The sequence below is a fragment of the Physella acuta genome, unplaced genomic scaffold (assembly GCF_028476545.2).
Source record: "Physella acuta isolate Inbredline_101_S28 unplaced genomic scaffold, ASM2847654v3 ptg000367l, whole genome shotgun sequence".
In the NCBI taxonomy this organism is placed as follows: Eukaryota; Metazoa; Mollusca; class Gastropoda; family Physidae; genus Physella; species Physella acuta.
This window is the reverse complement of record NW_026731886.1, coordinates 22,361-42,615: the sequence shown is the minus strand read 5'-3', so window position 1 is coordinate 42,615 and position 20,255 is coordinate 22,361. Positions and strand designations below refer to the sequence as shown.

Here is a 20,255-nt window from a genome sequence, read left to right as displayed (position 1 = left end):
CAACTGACTGTATTGAGGCTACCAACTGACTGTGTTGAGGCTACCAACTGACTGTATTGAGGCTACCAACCAACTGACTGTATTGAGGCTACCAACTGATTCTTGTACCCACTGTTTCAGGGCTACCGTTACAAAAAGGCGTACATCGCCACCCAGGGCCCACTGGCTGAAACAACGGAGGACTTCTGGAGGATGTTGTGGGAACACAACTCCACCATCATTGTCATGCTCACCAAGCTGCGGGAGATGGGGCGGGTTAGTTGGACTCACACACACTCACTCACTCCCTCACAACTCACTCACAACTCTCACACACACTCACTCACACACTCACAACTCACTCACAACACACTCACTCACAACACACTTTTCTCTGTTGAATTTTCCTGAATTCAACTTGTGTATCAAATATATGTTCCGTTTTACTAATAAAAAAAAACTATTCCTCATTAGGAAAAATGTCACCAGTACTGGCCAAGTGAACGGTCAGCAAGATACCAGTACTTTGTTGTTGACCCCATGACAGAGTACAACATGCCACAGTACATTCTCAGAGAGTTCAAGGTCACAGATGCAAGGGTAGGTTCTTTTCAGTGCTACTGGTTGTAGGTCAGTGCACCAATTGTAGGTTGATGTCTACTTTCAATAAGAAACTGGTCTCTTCTTTTGTGAAATTTCCAGTTTTTTAGCACAAGGTGCAATAACACGGTCCATGAACCATGGGCAGCCTACCCTAATGGGCAGCCTAGCCTAATGGGCAGCCTAGCCTAATGGGCAGCCTAGCCTAATGGGCAGCCTAGCCTAATGGGCAGCCTAGCCTAATGGGCAGCCTAGCCTAATGGGCAGCCTAGCCTAATGGGCAGCCTACCCTGGGAGGGGCTGATGATAGAACGTAGATGTTTTGTTGATGTTTGTTTGGTGTTTGTTTGATGTCTGTGTTTTCATAAGCAACTCTCTACTGCACAGGATGGTCAGTCGCGGACAATTCGCCAGTTCCAGTTCACTGACTGGCCTGAACAAGGAGTGCCCAAGTCTGGGGAGGGCTTCATTGATTTTATTGGCCAGGTGCATAAAACAAAGGAACAGTTTGGTCAGGAGGGTCCAATATCTGTACACTGCAGGTCAGTACTCACAGCAAGGTACTTGCTAATTAATGCTTCATCAAGGGCAGCTCATGCTTGCTAATTAATGCTTCTACTCAAGATTTATTTATCCACACAATTAATTCATAATCAGTACACTAATTCATAATCCCAAAAGTTATCCATAATCACAATAATAACCCATAATGACATGAAATAGACAAATACAAGGATCCACAATGTGATCCAACTAATCCACAATGTGATCCGACTAATCCACAATGTGATCCGACTAATCCACAATGTGATCCGACTATGTTTTGTCTGTCTGCCAGTGCTGGAGTTGGACGTACAGGTGTGTTCATCACACTCAGCATTGTCCTGGAGAGGATGAGGTACGAGGGGGTGGTGGACATGTTCCAGACTGTCAAGATGCTCAGGACCCAGCGACCTGCTATGGTTCAGACAGAGGTCAGTTTTTTCTTGCTATGGTTCAGACAGAGGTCAGTTTTTTCTTGCTATGGTTCAGACAGAGGTCAGTTTTTTCTTGCTATGGTTCAGACAGAGGTCAGTTTTTTCTTGCTATGGTTCAGACAGAGGTCAGTTTTTTCTTGCTATGGTTCAGACAGAGGTCAGTTTTTTCTTGCTATGGTTCAGACAGAGGTCAGTTTTTTCTTTCTATGGGTCAGACAGAGGTCAGTTTTTTCTTCTATGGGGATCAGGACTTTACTTTCTATGGGGATCAGGACTTTCTACTGGGGATTGGGAATACTCTTTATATTGGGGGTTAGGGTGAAATCACCAGTTTTCTGTTTCTATTATCAGTGATTTAAGTCAGTGATTAAAAATAACAGGTGTATTTGAATATTTACTATTATGATGGACTTCAAAGAAAACTAGGGACCCTTACAGCACAGAAATTGTTACAACATAAAAATTGTTACAACACAGAAATTATCTTCAAAACAAAGTGTTGATTACTTACATTCAAATTTTGATGATCATTTAGTTTTATGTGAATCATATTTATTAAATGACTATTTTTATGATCTTTCAATTAGCTCAGTGTTTATCTTAATTACCAAATTCCTGATGATGATGTAATTAGTTCTATGACTGACTTTCCACAGGATCAATTCCAGTTCTGCTACCGTGCTGCTCTGGAGTACCTGGGATCATTTGATCATTATGCTAATTAATTTCTGGTGCCCGCTACAAGTCTCCAGTGGGCTTGTGTTTACCTGAGGAAACTTTAAGCCCATGTTTTATCTGTGAATTCTTTGTGGATTTATTTTCTCTACACTGGATTGAAGATTTCATATTTAGCAGTGCTAAATTTAGATTGAGTTTTTTTTGTTACGCCCCAAGGGGCCAGTGACTCATTTTGGATTCTGCATTTGACAGTGGATTAGAGGCAATGTCATTTGACAGTGGATTAGAGGCAATGTCATTTGACAGTGGATTGGATTAGGGGCAATGTCATTTGACAGTGGATTAGAGGCAATGTCATTTGACAGTGGATTGGATTAGGGGCAATGTCATTTGACAGTGGATTAGAGGCAATGTCATTTGACAGTGGATTAGAGGCAATGTCATTTGACAGTGGATTGGATTAGGGGCAATGTCATTTGACAGTGGATTAGAGGCAATGTCATTTGACAGTGGATTAGAGGCAATGTCATTTGACAGTGGATTAGGGGCAATGTCATTTGACAATGGATTGGATTAAGGGCAATGTCATTGATGGAGTGTAGTCAAGAGGTTTTGTGGATCCAGTCAGGATAAAAATGAGCCACTGGATATCACAAGGCCTGGCTGATACAGTGCTAGACATTCTGTGGAGCTAATTCCCTACTGGTTGAGTGACTTGACAAAGTTGGATATAACTCTACTCTACTTTTTACATACATTTTATCATGGTGATTCTGTTGGATGTAAGTCAAGCAGCCAGAGCTAGCGATAGACCTGGGCCCACTACAGGGGACCCAGTGAGGTGGGCCTGCTACAGGGGACAGCACTGAAACTTTTATCCATGATGTCTCAATCCAAAGTTTTTAGCTTTTCCTTTCTTTGGTCGAAGCATGTCTGTCCATTGAGTATTGTGGATTCAAGCATTTGATGAAAATATTTATCACTGTGTACAGTTGTCTGTTTTTGTTTTCAAACTGTTGGGAGAACATTAAATCTTTTCTCAAGTTCATGGTGTCAAGATGTCACTAAAGATGTTTTTCTAAGGCTTTGATTCAGCTGTAACTTTATATTAAGGCCACAAGACTGGGGAGAAAAATTTGTTTCCAAACTCATTTTAATTGAAGTAACATTAATACTTGAAAGAACTAGAGATATACTACAAATTCCAAATTGAAGATGTTAAAATTGGGAAAGCACTCTTATTGTAAATTTATAAATAAAAGTAAATATTTTTTGTGTGTGCATATGATAGCCCTTTAGCTACATTAACAAATATCTCTCATCAAGAAAAAACTGATCAATATGATATATATCAATTATTGTATGGTGAATCTTTTCTTCTCTTTCAAACTTGATGACAACAAACAATTTTTCTATCTCAGTGTTTTCATTATTCCCCCCCCCCCCCCCCCCAACCAAGAGGGTAGAGTAGTGGAGTAATTTATTCAAGTGTTTCAAATTCTTCACTCAGCTTCAGATGAAAAAATTAAATTAAGAACTAAAAGTTGGCAAACCTACTCCCTTCCCCCCACCCCTCTTAAACCTAAACAGAACTTAATGATTGAATGTGTGGATGTACGTACAAGTTAGTAAATATATCCAATGTATTTCAGAGATGTGCAATATCATTCAGTTCCAAGTTGGCTATTCTTAAGTTAACCCTCAATTAGTTATAAATACTGTATTAGTCATCAAGTAGCTACTTGTACTTATAAAAACATTTCTGTCCACGTGATGAAAGCAGGAGTTTTCCTTTTGTCTTACTTTTAATTTATGGTGCATGAATGTTGGACTCCAGTGCTAGTGCACATTTTTTATTGTGTTGTGGAATACTGCACTGCACTTTATTTTAGGAAACTTTCCCTTCTAGGTTCCAACAACATACAGGTTCAGTCGTTTGTCTTTTAGAATTCTAAAAACAATTTTGTCAGAAAAGTGGATCTTTTATTTGAAGCTCAAGATATGACCATTTTTATTTGGATCCTCATGTGCAGTTTGAAATTTGCTTTTATTTTCATGAACTACTCTCTTTAAGAATTGCTATTTTAATCTGCATATAAACATGCTTGAAATGGTCATTAACATAATGAATGTACACAATCAACCCTGACCAAGCCCACACCAAGAATTGCAATGCAATCTCATTTTTTTCTCTCACTTAATTTGCTGCTTGTTTCATGGGCAGACAACACTGACAGGAGTTTGATGTCACTTTTGAAAAAATCTTCTTGAACAAAGGACACATTTGGTGTTGTCATTTAGAAGTGGGTTCAATAAAAAAAACTGGGATCATATGATCAATAGACTTGTGGGCTTCTCTGCCATCATCTGTCTTTATATTCCACCTTATTCATGAATGGCCAGTTTACTTTAATGACAAAAAATCAAATCTTTTTAGAAAATATCACTATTAATCAGTCCATTATTGATCAAAATATTTTTTGCTAAATTTGAGGGGCGCAAAGTACTTTTGGTAACAAATTTTAGTCTGTTGAGCTGTATATCAAATATTGTTCAATGAATTTTTTACTTGTTTTTGTATATTGAAGAAATTTTGTTACCATTAAATAATGTATTCATGTTTAATGTCACCATTTTTCTAGTCATGTGACCACATTCAGCTGCGCCCAAATGTATCATTTGCTGGCACTATCACTAGACAGTACAGAAATCACATTGTAATGGCCCTGTTGCTAGCACAGAAATCACATTCTAATGGCCCTGTTGCTAGCACAGAAATCACATTCTAATGGCCCTGTTGCTAGCACAGAAATCACATTCTAATGGCCCTGTTGCTAGCACAGAAATCACATTCTAATGGCCCTGTTGCTAGCACAGAAATCACATTCTAATGGCCCTGTTGCTAGCACAGAAATCACATTGTAATGGCCCAGTTGCTAGCACAGAAATCACATTCTAATGGCCCTGTTGCTAGCACAGAAATCACACTCTAATGGCCCTGTTGCTAGCACAGAAATCACATTCTAATGGCCCTGTTGCTAGCACAGAAATCACATTCTAATGGCCCTGTTGCTAGCTAGCACAGAAATCACATTCTAATGGCAATGTAGCTAGCACAGAAATCACATTCTAATGGCCCTGTTGCTAGCACAGAAATCACACTCTAATGGCCCTGTTGCTAGCACAGAAATCACATTGTAATGGCCCTGTTGCTAGCACAGAAATCACATTCTAATGGCCCTGTTGCTAGCTAGCACAGAAATGTGGCCAAAGATGTAAGCACAGTATAAAATGTGGCCAGCAGACAGTGAATCAGTATCAAATGGCCATCATGCAAGCAGAATACAGTTGTTATTCTTAGCAGTGAAACGATTGGTTAAATAAGAACTCGTGCATATTCAGTTTGATAAAAAAAAACAATTTTTTTTATTTTATTTTTGTGGCCAGTAGAATGGTCAAAACTGTGACCAAATTTTGTTTACTGTACGAAGCAAGAAGTAGGCCAGTTTAATTTGGGCAACATATCTTGACAGTTGTCGTTAGACCAGTTGTCACTAGGTCAGTTGTCATTTACATTTTTTCTCATTGTCATGTAAAGTAGCTCCAGATCAATTCTGGATGATTTTTTTTGTTTTCTAATGATATTTTTTGTACCATTTAATTACACATCCATTGATTGATGTTGTCATCACATGCTGGGCTGCTTGCGTATGATTGGTTTATTTATTTATCTCTATCTCTGTGTATACTATTTATAACTCTGACTTGATCTTCTAAGAAAGTATTCATGAAGTTTTCATCTAGTAATATGTGGTGACCAAACATGTGGTGACCAAACATGTGGTGACCAAGTGTGTGGTGACCAAACATGTGGTGACCAAACAGATGGTGACCAAGTGTGTGGTGACCAAACATGTGGTGACCAAACATGTGGTGACCAAACATGTGGTGACCAAACATGTGGTGACCAAACATGTGGTGACCAAACATGTGGTGACCAAACATGTGGTGACCAAACATGTGGTGACCAAACATGTGGTGACCAAACGTGTGGTGACCAAGTGTGTGGTGACCAAGTGTGTGGTGACCAAACATGTGGTAACCAAACATGTGGTCACCAAACATGTTGAGGACCCCAATATTAGCTCTCACAGATCAACATGAAAGCCACACATTATTTTTATTGTATGATGCTATTAGAATAGACAATGTACCTTCCATATGCTTTGTGGTAAGTGTTGTTATGGTTTTTCTAAATGTGTTTTTGCTACAAATCATTGGCGCTAGAGATTTAAACACCCCACTGAGGACCAATAGAACATATTTTGCATAATTGTCAGTTTCATTTGAGTTGTATTCTACGTCAGGAATCTTGTGGTATTTTTATTGTTAAACACATCAAGTCAGAAGCAGGATCTGTGTAAAGTTCATGAGATCAAATTGTGGGTCAAGCTAATACGCTTTTGATTTAGCTGTTGACTGACATGTTTGGTGACCCGTAGGTGACCCCTACAGTAGGTGACCCCTGTTTTATTTGAGGGTGACCCTTGTATTTAGACCAAGAGTGAGTTAGCAGAAGCTCAATTAGAAAGTAGAAACCAAAGAGGCAGTAGTCAGCACATTTCATCCCTTCAGTGGCTTATCAAGCCATCAATTTTGTTTCATTATCCCATTCAAATCATTGAATTAACCAAGTCAGCTATTTATCATTGTTTGATGTATTAACACCTGCTAGGAGTGGTAAGTCTGTTCTACTTAAGCCAGTCCTGGTTGTGGCCCTTGTTTCTCTTGGCTTGTCCCAGTAATCTCAAGGTTGTTTTTTTTCCAGTCAGAGATTTTCAGCCATCTTTGGTTCTCTCTACTCCATGTCAGAGGTCTCCAGATATTCTATAACTTTGGTTGTCAGGGTCCCCAGATATTCTATCTTTGGTTTTCTCTACTAAATGAGTCTTGCCAGAGCTGTTTCAAACAAAACTCAGATTTTTTAAAGTTCATCTCCTTGTGTACCTTGAAGCCAGTGAACCAGTTTATTTGTTTCTTCATCACCCCGGCTGGTTGGTGCTCATTACATTTTCAGTTTATTCGAGTGAAAGTTTTGGCGTAGTAGTCGCCACGTCCGACTGATTGACTCATTCATTTCAATAATAAATATAATTCATGATAAAAAAAACTGTGTTGTTTTATTTTCAATTTAATGTTTTTGATTGTGAAGAGTTTCCATTTCTTAAGAACAAAGTTAGTTGCCAGCTAGACAGAAATTTTTTTTTATGACATCAAAATTGTTGTAAGGGAAAAAATCTATGGCTAACAGGAAAGATGGGTCAGATATCTGACCATCTCCACTGAACATGGCCAAGGGTACTCACCCACCATGTCAGGAGTTTACTGTCCAGTGCTGATGGCACAATCTGAATGGGTTTTAAACAAGTAGGATCATTATAATAAGGTTCAATCTTTGGACATTCAAAGGCTTGTCAAAATCTTGTATTCATATAATCAACATCATATTCTATATGAAGAATCTACATCAGTAGTTTTTGTACATGTATTAATTTCTTTCATCAAATAGAGATTTATCCGGCAATAACATGTTATTGAAATTTTTATATTTTAACAAAACTGCTATTTAACCAACATTTATTACAGCAAATTAACCTAACAAAAATATTAATTAACTACAAACTTAATAGTTACTGGAAATTTTTAAACAAAATTGCTATTTAATTAACAAACAATGACTGGAACCAAACATCATTGCTGTATGATCACATTTCTGGAAAATAAAGAGGTTGATTTAAGAAACGAGAATCTCTTGCAAGCATCTATTATTTTTTTTATGATGAGGTCCAATGTTGAATTAAAACACCAAGTTGAGAGAACAAATCTTGTAAAAAAAAGATATTTTGTATTCATGTACTAGAAGTCACCTGTTTAACACCTCTTGGTATCTGAAGAATGAAACGTATGAAATATACATTAGAAGTCTATATAAAACATTATTTTAAACCAATGAAATATACATTAGAAGTCTATATAAAACATTATTTTAAACCAATGAAATATACAACAGAAGTCTATATAAAAAATTTTTAAACCAATGAAATGTATACATCAGAAGTCTATATACAACATACTATTTTAAACATATTACATATACATCAGCTCTATAAAACATAACATTTTTGTTATCTGTTGACTATCCCTGTAAAATAACTACCAAAACAGTATTGAAGTGCTCTGACTATTCAATGGCTACTTGAAATCAAAAATGTTTAACAATAATTTGAAAAAAAACAAAAAAAATGTAGCTACGACTATTTGAAAACCACCATAAACATAGAAGCGCCCCATAAAACTATCTGTAGTTTATAAAATTTGTAATTGATTTAAATGTTTGACTTTTCTGTAAGATACATACCATAGTTGTATGATACATACCATGGTTGTATGATAGGGCCTATACACATACTTAAGTCATATGATACATACCATAGTTGTATGGTACATAACAAAGTTGTATGATAGGTCCTACATACATGATGATACATACCAAAGTAACAAAGTCCATTATCACAATCAGGGTTGGTGGGGCCACACAAACTACACTGACCGGCACTTGTACGCTGGTAGGGTTGTTCGGTCAGGACATTCCCTCTGGAGAGTGTACATGTGGTAGTTGAGTGCGTACGTGTGGGGGGAGGGGTAAAGTAAATATTAGTGTACCTACAGGCTTAGGTTAAGAGAAATAAAATAAACATTATTGTCCTTGTGCCTGTTGTATTTTTCCCTCAATGGGCCAATTATCTAAAAATAGACCATTAGTGATTGGTAGCACTTAAATGTTGTAACGAGTTTCCTTGTATTTTCTTTCTTCTGAGATCATAGCAACACGCTGCTACTACGTGCTGCTAGTACGCCAGTATTGCATAAAAGTGCTGTACTTACGGTGGGTAATAATAGCAAGCCATGAACCAAGCATTTGTATAGACAATTTCTCCGGTCAGTGTGGCACATTTTTTCATAGCACAGCCCACATACTCAGTTCTGGCCCACACAAGCTGAAGCACAGGAGATTTTTTTTTTTTCATAGAGGCCTATATGCCAGCTAAAGTTTAGAGGCTTATATGCCAGCTAAAGTTTAGAGGCTTATATGCCAGATAAAGTTTAGAGGCTTATATGCCATATAAAGTTTAGAGGCTTATATGCCAGATAAAGTTTAGAGGCTTATATGCCATATAAAGTTTAGAGGCTTATATGCCAGCTAAAGTTTAGAGGCTTATATGCCAGATAAAGTTTAGAGGCTTATATGCCATATAAAGTTTAGAGGCTTATATGCCAGATAAAGTTTAGAGGCTTATATGCCATATAAAGTTTAGAGGCTTATATGCCAGATAAAGTTTAGAGGCCTATATGCCATATATCATATAAAGTTTAGAGGCCTATATGCCAGATAAAGTTTAGAGGCCTATATGCCATATAAAGTTTAGAGGCTTATATGCCAGATAAAGTTTAGAGGCCTATATGCCAGATAAAGTTTAGAGGCCTATATGCCAGATAAAGTTTAGAGGCCTATATGCCATATAAAGTTTAGAGGCTCATATGCCAGATAAAGTTTAGAGGCCTATATGCCAGATAAAGTTTAGAGGCCTATATGCCAGATAAAGTTTAGAGGCCTATATGCCAGCTAAAGTTTAGAGGCTTATATGCCAGCTAAAGTTTAGAGGCTTATATGCCAGATAAAGTTTAGAGGCTTATATGCCATATAAAGTTTAGAGGCTTATATGCCAGATAAAGTTTAGAGGCCTATATGCCATATATCATATAAAGTTTAGAGGCCTATATGCCAGATAAAGTTTAGAGGCCTATATGCCATATAAAGTTTAGAGGCTTATATGCCAGATAAAGTTTAGAGGCCTATATGCCAGATAAAGTTTAGAGGCCTATATGCCAGATAAAGTTTAGAGGCCTATATGCCATATAAAGTTTAGAGGCTCATATGCCAGTTAAAGTTTAGAGGCCTATATGCCAGATAAAGTTAACAAATGGGGGGAGGGGGGGGGGGGGTTAAACAACTTGTGTAAAATACAAGAAATGGGAAGCAATCAGTTTGTGTGACAGTATAATTAGAAGATAACTAACTTGTATACAAAAATAGTAGGTAACAAACTTATGTGAAATACAATCTATGGGAGGTAACTAACTTGTGTGAAATACAATCTATGGGAAGTAACTTACTTGAGTGAAATTTTAAAAATGGGAGGCAACTAACTTGTACAAAATACAAGAAATGGGCGGCAACTAACTTGTGTGAAATGACAACATGTCTTCTTTGTCTCTGAGCAGCAGTCCACATACCCCGAGGGACTTTGTTTGATGTTGTAGTGCTCCAGATGCCAGGCCTGCATGCCGCCGAAGATGGTGTCCAGGGGAGTGATGGCGTCGGTGCTGCGGTACAGGTTCTCTCCCCATGACGAGTTCTCCTGGTGTCGGAAATCACATTTCTCCGTGTGGTTGGCGGCATACGCCTCCAGTAATGGCGACCAATCCTTGAGACACAGGAGAGGAAAACATAAAAACTCGCAACCACGGCAGTAGAAATCCTTTCATGACAGCATCTTACATTACGTGGTTTCACCCAAACTAGGTCTGCTTATAGGTGGCATACTGTGAGCCTTTTTAGTGAAACTGGAAGCAAGCGGGATTTAGTTAGGGTGTGTGTGTGTGTGATCACACTGTCAAGGTACATGTAGGTACCTGACTCCAGCTCACCTCCACTCCCCCCCCCCGTACCTTGCCTTTCATATCAATATTAGGCCAGCAACATAAGACGTAATGGTATAAGAGCTTATCATTCCTATGATGATATAGATTTTTCTAATCTCAATTTTAACGATACCTAATAAATGTATAAAAAGAAAATTTTGTAACGTTTCTTGGAATTCCCTATTAAAATAAAAGTTCACACGCGTCCGCGTGGAACATGTCAATTCTATTACATGTCGTGTCCCCCCGCCCCCCCCCCCCCCCCCTCCTCCCGTGGACGTACGTCATAAGTGGATGAACCCTAACGTAATATCAAACTGCCAAAATTTTCGGGCTCCAATTAAAGGGAAGGAAATCTAGATTGAAAACTACATAGTTTAGAGTTGCTCTTACCTCCCTTGAAACTACAGCGGAAAAATACACATACACAAACATATTGAATATTTTAATGTTTGGTCACTGGTAGCTTCTTTAAAAAGGAAGAAGGACATTCAGGCTGACACACAAACAGGAAGACGGACAAGCAGGTTGACAGGCAGACAGACAGGCAGGCAGAAAGACGAGCAGACAGGTAACAGACGACATGCAGGTAGACAGACAGGAAGACTGGCAGGCAGACAGGAAGACGGGCAGACAGACATACAGACGCACCAGTTTGTTCATATCTCCAGCCTCGTATTCGTCCTGCCTGTACTCGTTGTTGAGGGTCAACATTTGGGCTCTCAGCTGCTCATCGAACCCGCTCTCTGTTGTCATGACGACACTGGCCGTGGGGTCAAGGGTCGACTGGGCTTCTGACTGACACGTTAGGACCAGGCTAAGCACAATCTGGACCAGACTCATCAACGCCATGTTTTATGGACTGGATAATTTATTCCGGCGGCATAGATTTTATGACGGAGTAGAAGAAAAGATTTATATATAGTCTACATATATAATAATGTGTATGTATAATTGTCAGTATCTTGATAAGTCATGACAGTAGTTTAGAATAAGCTTCAAATACCGTATGGTCGATTCTGTTTTTAAAGATCGAATGTGTTGATAGCACTGAGGATTAGTGTCTGGTTCAAAAAGAAGTGTGATTAAAGAAGTAGTGTTGAACTAGTGTAACCTAGAGAGAAACTCACCTTGATATCGCTAGTCACTGTGACGGTTATAGAAACTCACCTTGATATCGCTCGTCAGGATGACGGTCCCACAATGCTGGTACACCTGTTGGCTCACCCGCCCATATACCTGCCACACTGGCTATAGGGTATCACGTGATCTCTGCAGCTTACCAGTGCTCCATAAGTTATCAGCGGGGGGGGGGGGACGACGACACGATCCTAACCCCCCTCCCCCTGCATACACAACACCCAACACCAGCCATGTCTTTGTGATTAAGTGAGTGGCCTCCCTTATAATAAAGTTCTCTCATACTGCCCAAGGGGATAGGTTTATACATTGTCGTCAACAACTGTTTAATGGCTTCCACACTCAACAAATATATGGCCATAAGATGGCCTCGCTTCAAATGTTATTCTCAACCTCAATATATGGCCATAAGATGGCCTCGCTTCAAATGTTATTCTCAACCTCAATATATGGCCATAAGATGGCCTCGTTTCAAATGTTATTCTCAACCTCAAAATATGGCCATAAGATGGCCTCGCTTCAAATGTTATTCTCAACCTCAATATATGGCCATAAGAGGTGGCCTCGCTTCAAATGTTCTTCTACCCATCTCGCTTGTACCGGTTGTCCCATCCTAATGTGTAGCCTAGTCGGAGTTTTTGGTACAGTTCAAAAGTTGGGTCCGTCATGTTTCTTTACACAACATATTTTAGCTCGTCATACATTTGACAAGATGTATTTTTAAATGACACATTATAGATAATTTATTCTTCATACAATTTTACATTAGTTATAGCTACATTTTGGATCATTTATTTCAATTTGTGACACATCACATGATACACGTATACTAAATTACTTTTACGCCTTCTTGCTGCCGTAGGGTGATTAAGCTAACAGGAAACTGATAGGTTTTTGGCTCAAATGAGCAGATCAATCACTCACGTGACAGGTAATAATAAAGTTTGACAAAGCTGTTGTTTAATAGATCCAGGGGAAGTAACTATACCATTGGCCAACCCTGTAGAAAACAAACTCCAACCAAACTAGTCCCCCCATAAATAAGCAAGGTAGTTCATCTTGCCAGTTTAGCAGCTCGAGGTTCCCTATATTTAAATATGTAATCGAATGACAATGTTATTGTAATCTACACAAAAGTTAACTAGACCTTGCTTCTCATCTGTCCACTGACAAATCAGCTGTTTGTCAGCTTTATGACTGACATTTTCTACTGGCAGTCAGTGGACTACATTTGTCAAAGATAAACTTCTAAAAGGAATTGTAAAAACCTGGGTTATCTACCATACAACAAGGTACAAGTCAGCTGGTCAAGGGGGACAACTTGCTATTGATGACCAGTGTTTATTCAGTAGCTAACATTCTTTTATTCTCACTTACATGAAAATACATTAAAATCAATTAATTAACTTACAATAAATAATAATTGCACTTTTAAAATTATTGCATTCAATGACAATAAAATGTAATCAATTAAATGAACTCATCTCAAATATATTATTTCTCTGTTTCTAAAACTTACATTTAAAAAATTTAAAATTAGTTCATCAAGCTGCATTAAATTAATTAAAAGCTTTACAATAAAATACATAAACCAACACATGTAAAAGAAAAACTTTACCATAACCAGATATCCAGTGTATGAAAGCCCATATATAAAAAATGTAACAAGACAAGCTGCTCCAGAAAGATCCAGAAAATTCTGGCACAACAAAGTATGTTGGGAAATATTCAGGGGTCGTGTTAGTTTCAAGTCATGAACAACAGCATAATTTAAGTTACAATAACTTACAATTTACCTGCTGTACTATTTAAATCACGTATTGACATTTACATGAACATATAAAGTACACGCTCACTCTTTCAGCTATTCATTAGCAGGGGTCACTGACAGAACCCTACCACTGCAGGGGTCACAGACAGGACACTTCCACTGCAGGGGTCACTGACAGAACCCGACCACTCCAGGGGTCACTGACAACATAAACCACTCCAGGGGTCACTGAACCCTACCACTACAGGGGTCACTGAACCCTACCACTACAGGGGTCACTGAACCCTACCACTACAGGGGTCACTAACATGAACCATTGCAGGGGTCACTGACAACATAAACCACTACAGAGGTCACTAAACCCTACCACTGAAATGATGTGAGAAGGAATGACAGGAGGATAAAACAAATCTAGTTTTATCAAAACTTTAAAAAAATTGAGGGTTATTTTGGTCTAACCTTCAAAGTTAATCTCAAAAAAGCCAGTTATTTTGGCCTGATCTTATATCCTAAAGAAGCCGGTTATTTTGGCCTGATCTTATATCCTAAAGAAGCCGGTTATTTTGATCTGATCTTATATCCTAAAGAAGCCGGTTATTTTGATCTGATCTTATATCCTAAAGAAGCCGGTTATTTTGATCTGATCTTATATCCTAAAGAAGTCGGTTATTTTGGCCTGATCTTATATCCTAAAGAAGCTGGTTATTTTGGCCTGATCTTATATCCTAAAGAAGCCGGTTATTTTGATCTGATCTTATATCCTAAAGAAGCCGGTTATTTTGGCCTTATCTTATATCCTAAAGAAGCCGGTTATTTTGGCCTGATCTTATATCCTAAAGAAGCCGGTTATTTTGGCCTGACCTTTGACCTGAGGCAAAAGGCGTCTCCGACATGACTTAGATGACTTCCCCTGTTGGTGACCAGCTCTGGATGACTTTGGGGAGTCAGTCAACACGAGCGTCTGCTGACAGGGCAGCTTCGCCTTGCTTGCATCCTGTCCAGGGTAGAGAGTCAGGTTTTCCTGATCTTTGGAGGAGACAATACATCGTTTACTTCCCTTGGCATTGCGTACAACAACCGAGCTGGTGGTGGTTTCTCGAAGGCTTGTTGTGGTAACGTGATCAGGGCGTGGATGTGCGATGGTCTTGCTGCAAAATTTGCATGAGCTCGTTAGCAATAAACAATAACATTTTGTCTGAAACAAACATGGGGAGACAACTACCAAACTTGGGGGATTACCTAGGGAGACAACTACCAAATGTGGATGTGAATTACCTGGGGATAACATCCACAGAGCTTAGTGTCCCTTGTGACAGCACTGCATCTTGATCAGCATCAATGTACAGAGCAGCAGACACCTGGGTTAGATATAACATCCTTGACCTTACAAGTGTTACACAACATCCTTGACCTTACAAGTGTTACACAACATCCTTGACCTTACAAGTGTTACACAACATCCTTGACCTTACAAAAATTATACATACAATAGTAAACCGTTTATGTTTTGGCCAGACAAATACAAAAAAAACTTACCACTGCCTTCTTTGGTCCTCTAGGTTTGGTGGAGACACTGTTCACTTCACTGGGTGCTTCTTCTTCTGTGTCCATAATGGCTGGTGATCTACACAGCACATAAAGCTTTTATGTCATGTTCATATACACACCATAACACAAAGCTTTTACATCATGTTCACATATACACCAAAACAAGGCTTTCACATCATGTTTACATACACACCACAACACAAAGCTTTTACGTCATGTTCACATATACACCACAACACAAAGCTTTTACGTCATGTTCACATACACACCATAACACAAAGCTTTTACATCATGTTCACATATACACCACAACACAAAGCTTTTACGTCATGTTCACATACACACCATAACACAAAGCTTTTACATCATGTTCACATATACACCACAACACAAAGCTTTTACGTCATGTTCACATATACACCACAACACTTAAGGCTTTCAAGTCATGTACACATACCTTAAAAAGCCCACAAACTGGCAGTACACACAAGAAAGAAGTTACCTGAACTGTGTCAGCAGACAAGGAATGCGTGTGGGGGTCTGAGAGGAGAACCTGATGTCCGACATCATCTGCTGGTCTAGATGGGAGCTGACCACGGCTGTCTGGTCCAGGTAAGACTGTAAGACACAGGTACATCTGCGGCCAGACATGCTCCCTCCACTACTGACAGGCTGGGGGAAAGACAGAATTCTTAAGTCATGACTAGCTATTGATAATAGACACACAACCCCCTCTGTTATATTTCTTATTTACTGCATGTTTACAGACATTTTTAAAAAGTTAAATTATAGCCTAGAACAGCTGTTCCTCTAAATGACATACCTTATCTGGACTTCCCTGTTCAGCAGTGTTACGTCGCTGTATGATGTCAGTGAGTATGTTGTATGTCCTCTCTGACACTGGCTCAACAAGGTTACGGAGAAATTTTCCACTCTTGCACCTAACTAAATTTGTTTTTATGATCTGTATAATTCTCCTGCATGCCATGCTGCAAACAAAATGTATAACAGACAGTTAGCAACACAAATATTGGATACAAACTCAATCACAAGCATCCACATAGATTTAACATCAACTCTCACACCAGCTAGACTCAAATTTCAGCAGTACCTGAGGTCTGTTACTTCCTCAACAATAGTCTGTAGCTTTTGGGTCAAGTCTAGGAGTGACCCGAGGCCTTTAACATAGGCCAGAAGAGGACTGTCTGTTGCTGGGGCGTATCCACTGCCCCCCAGGTGTATCCTCAGCATGTAGGATGACAGGGTCTGAAAAAATGAGAAAACAAGAGTTAAAGAGCTTTGATGAACACTGTAATCAGGGTCCTACTAAGTTAACAGACTAAACTTTGGACAACAATTTTATTCAGTAAAAAACTGTAAAGAATTTTGGTAATACTTTATAAACAATTTTTTCAAAAATGTTGTATCACCTTTTTCAACAAAGTGGATGTTTTTATACAAAATTGGATGTCATAGCACTTACATGTTACCATGACAAGCCAAGTGTCACATCACTCACTAGATACAATGACAAGCCAAATGTCACATCACTCACCTGATACAATGACAAGCCAAATGTCACATCACTCACCTGATACAATGACAGGCCAAATGTCACATTACTCACCTGATACAATGACAAGCCAAATGTCACATCACTCACCTGATACAATGACAAGCCAAATGTCACATCACTCACCTGATACAATGACAGGCCAAATGTCACATTACTCACCTGATACAATGACAAGCCAAATGTCACATCACTCACCTGATACAATGACAAGCCAAATGTCACATCACTCACCTGATACAATGTCAGGCCAAATGTCACATCACTCACCTGATACAATGACAAGCCAAATGTCACATCACTCACCTGATACAATGACAGGTCAAATGTCACATCACTCACCTGACACAATGACAGGCCAAATGTCACACCACTCACCTGATACAATGACAGGCCTGTACTCTGAGCCTCATGTTTGAGGTGAGTGAAAGCCGTGATATCTAAACCTCTTTCTGGAATGTTGAACACCCTGGCTAGAGCAAGCTGACTTCGAGAGTTGACCAGTAAGTGTAAGTAGGACCGGAAAATGTCCTCAATCAAAATCTGAGACAAAATTTTTAGTGTTAGTAGGGCCAGAAAATGTCCTCAATCAAAATGTGAAATGATTGCTAAACCGAAAAGCCAAGAGTTCAAACCACCGAGCAGATAAGGCTCGATAGCTGGGAACAGCAACCCATCTAGGAGAGACAACTCCAAAATCAAACAGCTGCTGCCTTGTAGTTTTTCTTGATTTGACATAGGTTATAGAATCAAATCCAGAAAGAAAAACAGGCTGAAATCTGGCACATAAAAGGTTGACATCTTTTGTGTTGGAGGAAATCCCATCCAACATTACAGTTAAGAACCAAGAAGAAGAAAATCTTAAAATTTTTGACAGTTTATGGGGTATACCTAAAGCCTACAGTAACTTATAATTTTAACTTAAAGGCCTGGGAGATTATTAGCACTGATTAAAGTTACCTTCTGCAGTTCCTTCCTCTCACACTGGGGGTAGGGGGTGGTGGGGGAGACACCTGGCACTTGCTGACTTTCTTCACCTCTTGCTGTTGTTAGAACACTGGGTGTTGATGGTGTATGCCCTGTGGTCTGAGAACCTTCACACAGAACTGTGGGTGTTGATGGTATATGCCCTACCATCTGAGCTTCTTCACAAACATGGTCTATAGTTTCTGGATCTGTCTCACCCTTATAGGCTTGCTTCAGTATTTCAATGACCTTAAGCTGGTTACAGATCACAGAAAGTTAGCTCAGGCTAAAGAATCAGTTTCAACACTATAAATTATCTCAGGCTAAAGAATCAGTATCAACACTATAAATTATCTCAGGCTAAAGAATCAGTATCAACACTATAAATATCTCAGGCTAAAGAATCAGTATCAACACTATAAATATCTCAGGCTAAAGAGTCAGTATCAACACTATAAATTATCTTAGGCTAAAGAATCAGTTTCAACACTATAAATTATCTCAGGCTAAAGAGTCAGTATCAACACTATAAATTATCTTAGGCTAAAGAACTTAACATCAGAAATATAAATTATCTTAGGCTAAAGAACTTAACATTAACACTATAAATTATCTCAGGCTAAAGAACTTAACAATTACACTAACTTAGCTCAAGCTACAGAATTCAGTACTGTAAAGAAGAAGTAACCAGCTACCTGCAGAGAGCTGAAGTCATCTACATCTGGTTTCAACATCAACACCTGTCTGTTGCTGCTCAGTGACACATACAGCTCAGACTTGGGGTCAGCCAGAGCTTTTAGGAAACTGAGAAAAGTGTCTGCAAGTGACCAGTGATTGCTCGTGGTTTTGTATTCTTGGTACAACACAGAAACCTGGCTCATAAGCTGGCCGTCTTCTTCAAAACAAGGCTCACTTGTAGCCTGGATAGTTTTTTTCATTCTTACATCAGTAGTTTCCACACTCTTCTTAATAAATTGTATTTGCTCCTCAATCTTGTGACAATCAGATGATTTTATATAGTCTAAAATTGTGAGAACATCTTTAGGGTCTGCATCAAATTCTTCATTTTTCTGGGTAAAGGTTAAAAGTAAAGGTTACGGTCAGAGAAAACAAAATGACTTGTATAAGAGAATGTGAAAACATCAGAATACAAGCTTATATTATTATGCTACTAAAATTTGAGAAACATTAGACAACTTCCTAGGAATTACCAGTTTATTGTAGCAGGCCAGGCAATACTGCACAATTTGCATCTCATCAGCTTGACTAATGAGAGTTGTTCGTTCATTAGGAAACAGGCTAAATTTTCTACACTGCTCTATAGTAAACAACATCAAAGGCACTTGCTGTTTTTCTGCCATCATCTGTATAGTTTTATTAAAACAATTTTTAAAATTTTAAATTTTATTACAATAAAATAGAAATTATAAAATTAAAACATTGTCAATGAATATTTAAATTCTATGATTCTAGATCAGTGGTTCCTAACATGGTAAATATTTACATTCACCAAACCCTTCTTAATAGGAAAAATAAAACACGTTTTTCAAATTCAAAAAATAAGTAGGCCTATATATTATGCTGGAGCACAAAATTAACTATGCACCAACATCACTGTGTTCAAAGAACAAAAACATTCATATCTGACTTTCTCACAAAACAAAATGAATATTTACTGCAAATCAATGTGACTTATGCTGTTGCATTTCAGACACCAATCAGAGATGCGCAGCCAGTTGTGCTCTTGGATTTTCCATCTCCGTGCTGCTTAGTTTTGTAGATGCTAGACTAGAATTGCTCAACTTTGCTCTTGGCATTGCAAATCATGCAGCAAGGATGCTGACTCACATCAAATTCTGTGTTGCATGAGAATCATTATTGAACTTGTTCGTCCGACCACTTTCTTTTTTTTGCTCAACATAGTTAATATGAAGCTATTAAGAAAGAGATCACACAACGTACCATCCCGACCGTGATAAGTCGAACACTGGGACATGACAGATAAATAAAATGTATGTTTGTCACAGCACGTATAGTCTGTATAGAACATATACACGATCAATAGGTAAAACCTTAGTTAAGCGTCGGTTATTATTCCGGAATCGTATAGCAGTAAAAAACAGTAAAACAATGCCAAAGTCTGTCACACACTTCCGGAATTCACCGGAAGTACTGTAAACCATACTTTATTTGGCGTCATCTTTTATTTTTATACAGAATGTTTAAAATTTTGATAGATTTATTTTTGTAATCATTTTCA

The 20,255-nt window shown here is 38.5% G+C and overlaps 3 protein-coding genes across 25 annotated transcripts in view; 1 reads left to right on the top strand and 2 right to left on the bottom strand.

The window, feature by feature from the left end:
- Positions 1-7,420, top strand: part of LOC131941618 (tyrosine-protein phosphatase Lar) — a 180,646-nt gene extending 173,226 nt beyond the window's left edge. For all 22 annotated transcript variants that reach the window (XM_059300948.1, XM_059300954.1, XM_059300949.1 and 19 more), the window contains 5 exons: positions 121-255; positions 454-579; positions 967-1,121; positions 1,418-1,553; positions 2,213-7,420. In XM_059300948.1, the coding sequence (XP_059156931.1) occupies positions 121-255; positions 454-579; positions 967-1,121; positions 1,418-1,553; positions 2,213-2,281 (621 nt within the window). In that variant the 3' untranslated portion in view covers positions 2,282-7,420. The remainder of the gene's footprint in view (positions 1-120; positions 256-453; positions 580-966; positions 1,122-1,417; positions 1,554-2,212) is intronic.
- LOC131941621 (peptidase inhibitor 16) lies at positions 7,410-12,255 on the bottom strand. Of its 2 annotated transcripts, none has more exons than XM_059300972.1 (6): positions 12,168-12,255; positions 11,649-11,859; positions 10,538-10,780; positions 9,180-9,292; positions 8,785-8,888; positions 7,410-8,182 (listed from the first exon to the last, which is right to left on the bottom strand). In XM_059300972.1, the coding sequence occupies exons 2-6, from the start codon at positions 11,847-11,849 to the stop codon at positions 8,166-8,168; spliced, it is 678 nt and encodes a 225-aa protein (XP_059156955.1). In that variant the 5' UTR covers positions 11,850-11,859; positions 12,168-12,255; the 3' UTR covers positions 7,410-8,165. The 2 variants fall into 2 exon arrangements, with proteins under 2 accessions (XP_059156955.1, XP_059156953.1); XM_059300970.1 differs by having other exon boundaries at positions 12,128-12,241.
- A 707-nt stretch (positions 12,256-12,962) lies between these two features.
- On the bottom strand, positions 12,963-19,359 carry LOC131941610 (PCNA-interacting partner). Its single transcript, XM_059300936.1, has 10 exons — positions 19,207-19,359; positions 18,691-19,065; positions 17,990-18,250; positions 17,408-17,572; positions 16,568-16,722; positions 16,280-16,445; positions 15,959-16,128; positions 15,445-15,532; positions 15,184-15,266; positions 12,963-15,056 (listed from the first exon to the last, which is right to left on the bottom strand). The coding sequence occupies exons 1-10, from the start codon at positions 19,357-19,359 to the stop codon at positions 14,735-14,737; spliced, it is 1,938 nt and encodes a 645-aa protein (XP_059156919.1). The 3' UTR covers positions 12,963-14,734.
- Between the last annotated feature and the right edge of the window lie 896 nt (positions 19,360-20,255).

What these genes read in the sequence shown, in the direction of transcription:
- LOC131941621 (XM_059300972.1), bottom strand. Translation starts at nt 11,849, where the DNA reads ATGGCGTTGATGAGTCTGGTCCAGATTGTGCTTAGCCTGGTCCTAACG. An exon ending in CTGGAGATATGAACAAACTG is followed by an intron (nt 10,781 to 11,648) that starts GTGCGTCTGTAT and finishes CTGTGTCTCAAG; the next exon opens with GATTGGTCGCCATTACTGGA. An exon ending in CATGTTGTCATTTCACACAA is followed by an intron (nt 9,293 to 10,537) that starts GTTAGTTGCCGC and finishes CCTGTGCTTCAG; the next exon opens with CTTGTGTGGGCCAGAACTGA.
- LOC131941610 (XM_059300936.1), bottom strand. Translation starts at nt 19,359, where the DNA reads ATGATGGCAGAAAAACAGCAAGTGCCTTTGATGTTGTTTACTATAGAG. An exon ending in TGGCCTGCTACAATAAACTG is followed by an intron (nt 19,066 to 19,206) that starts GTAATTCCTAGG and finishes ACCTTTACCCAG; the next exon opens with AAAAATGAAGAATTTGATGC. An exon ending in AGAGGAAGGAACTGCAGAAG is followed by an intron (nt 17,573 to 17,989) that starts GTAACTTTAATC and finishes ATTTTGTCTCAG; the next exon opens with ATTTTGATTGAGGACATTTT.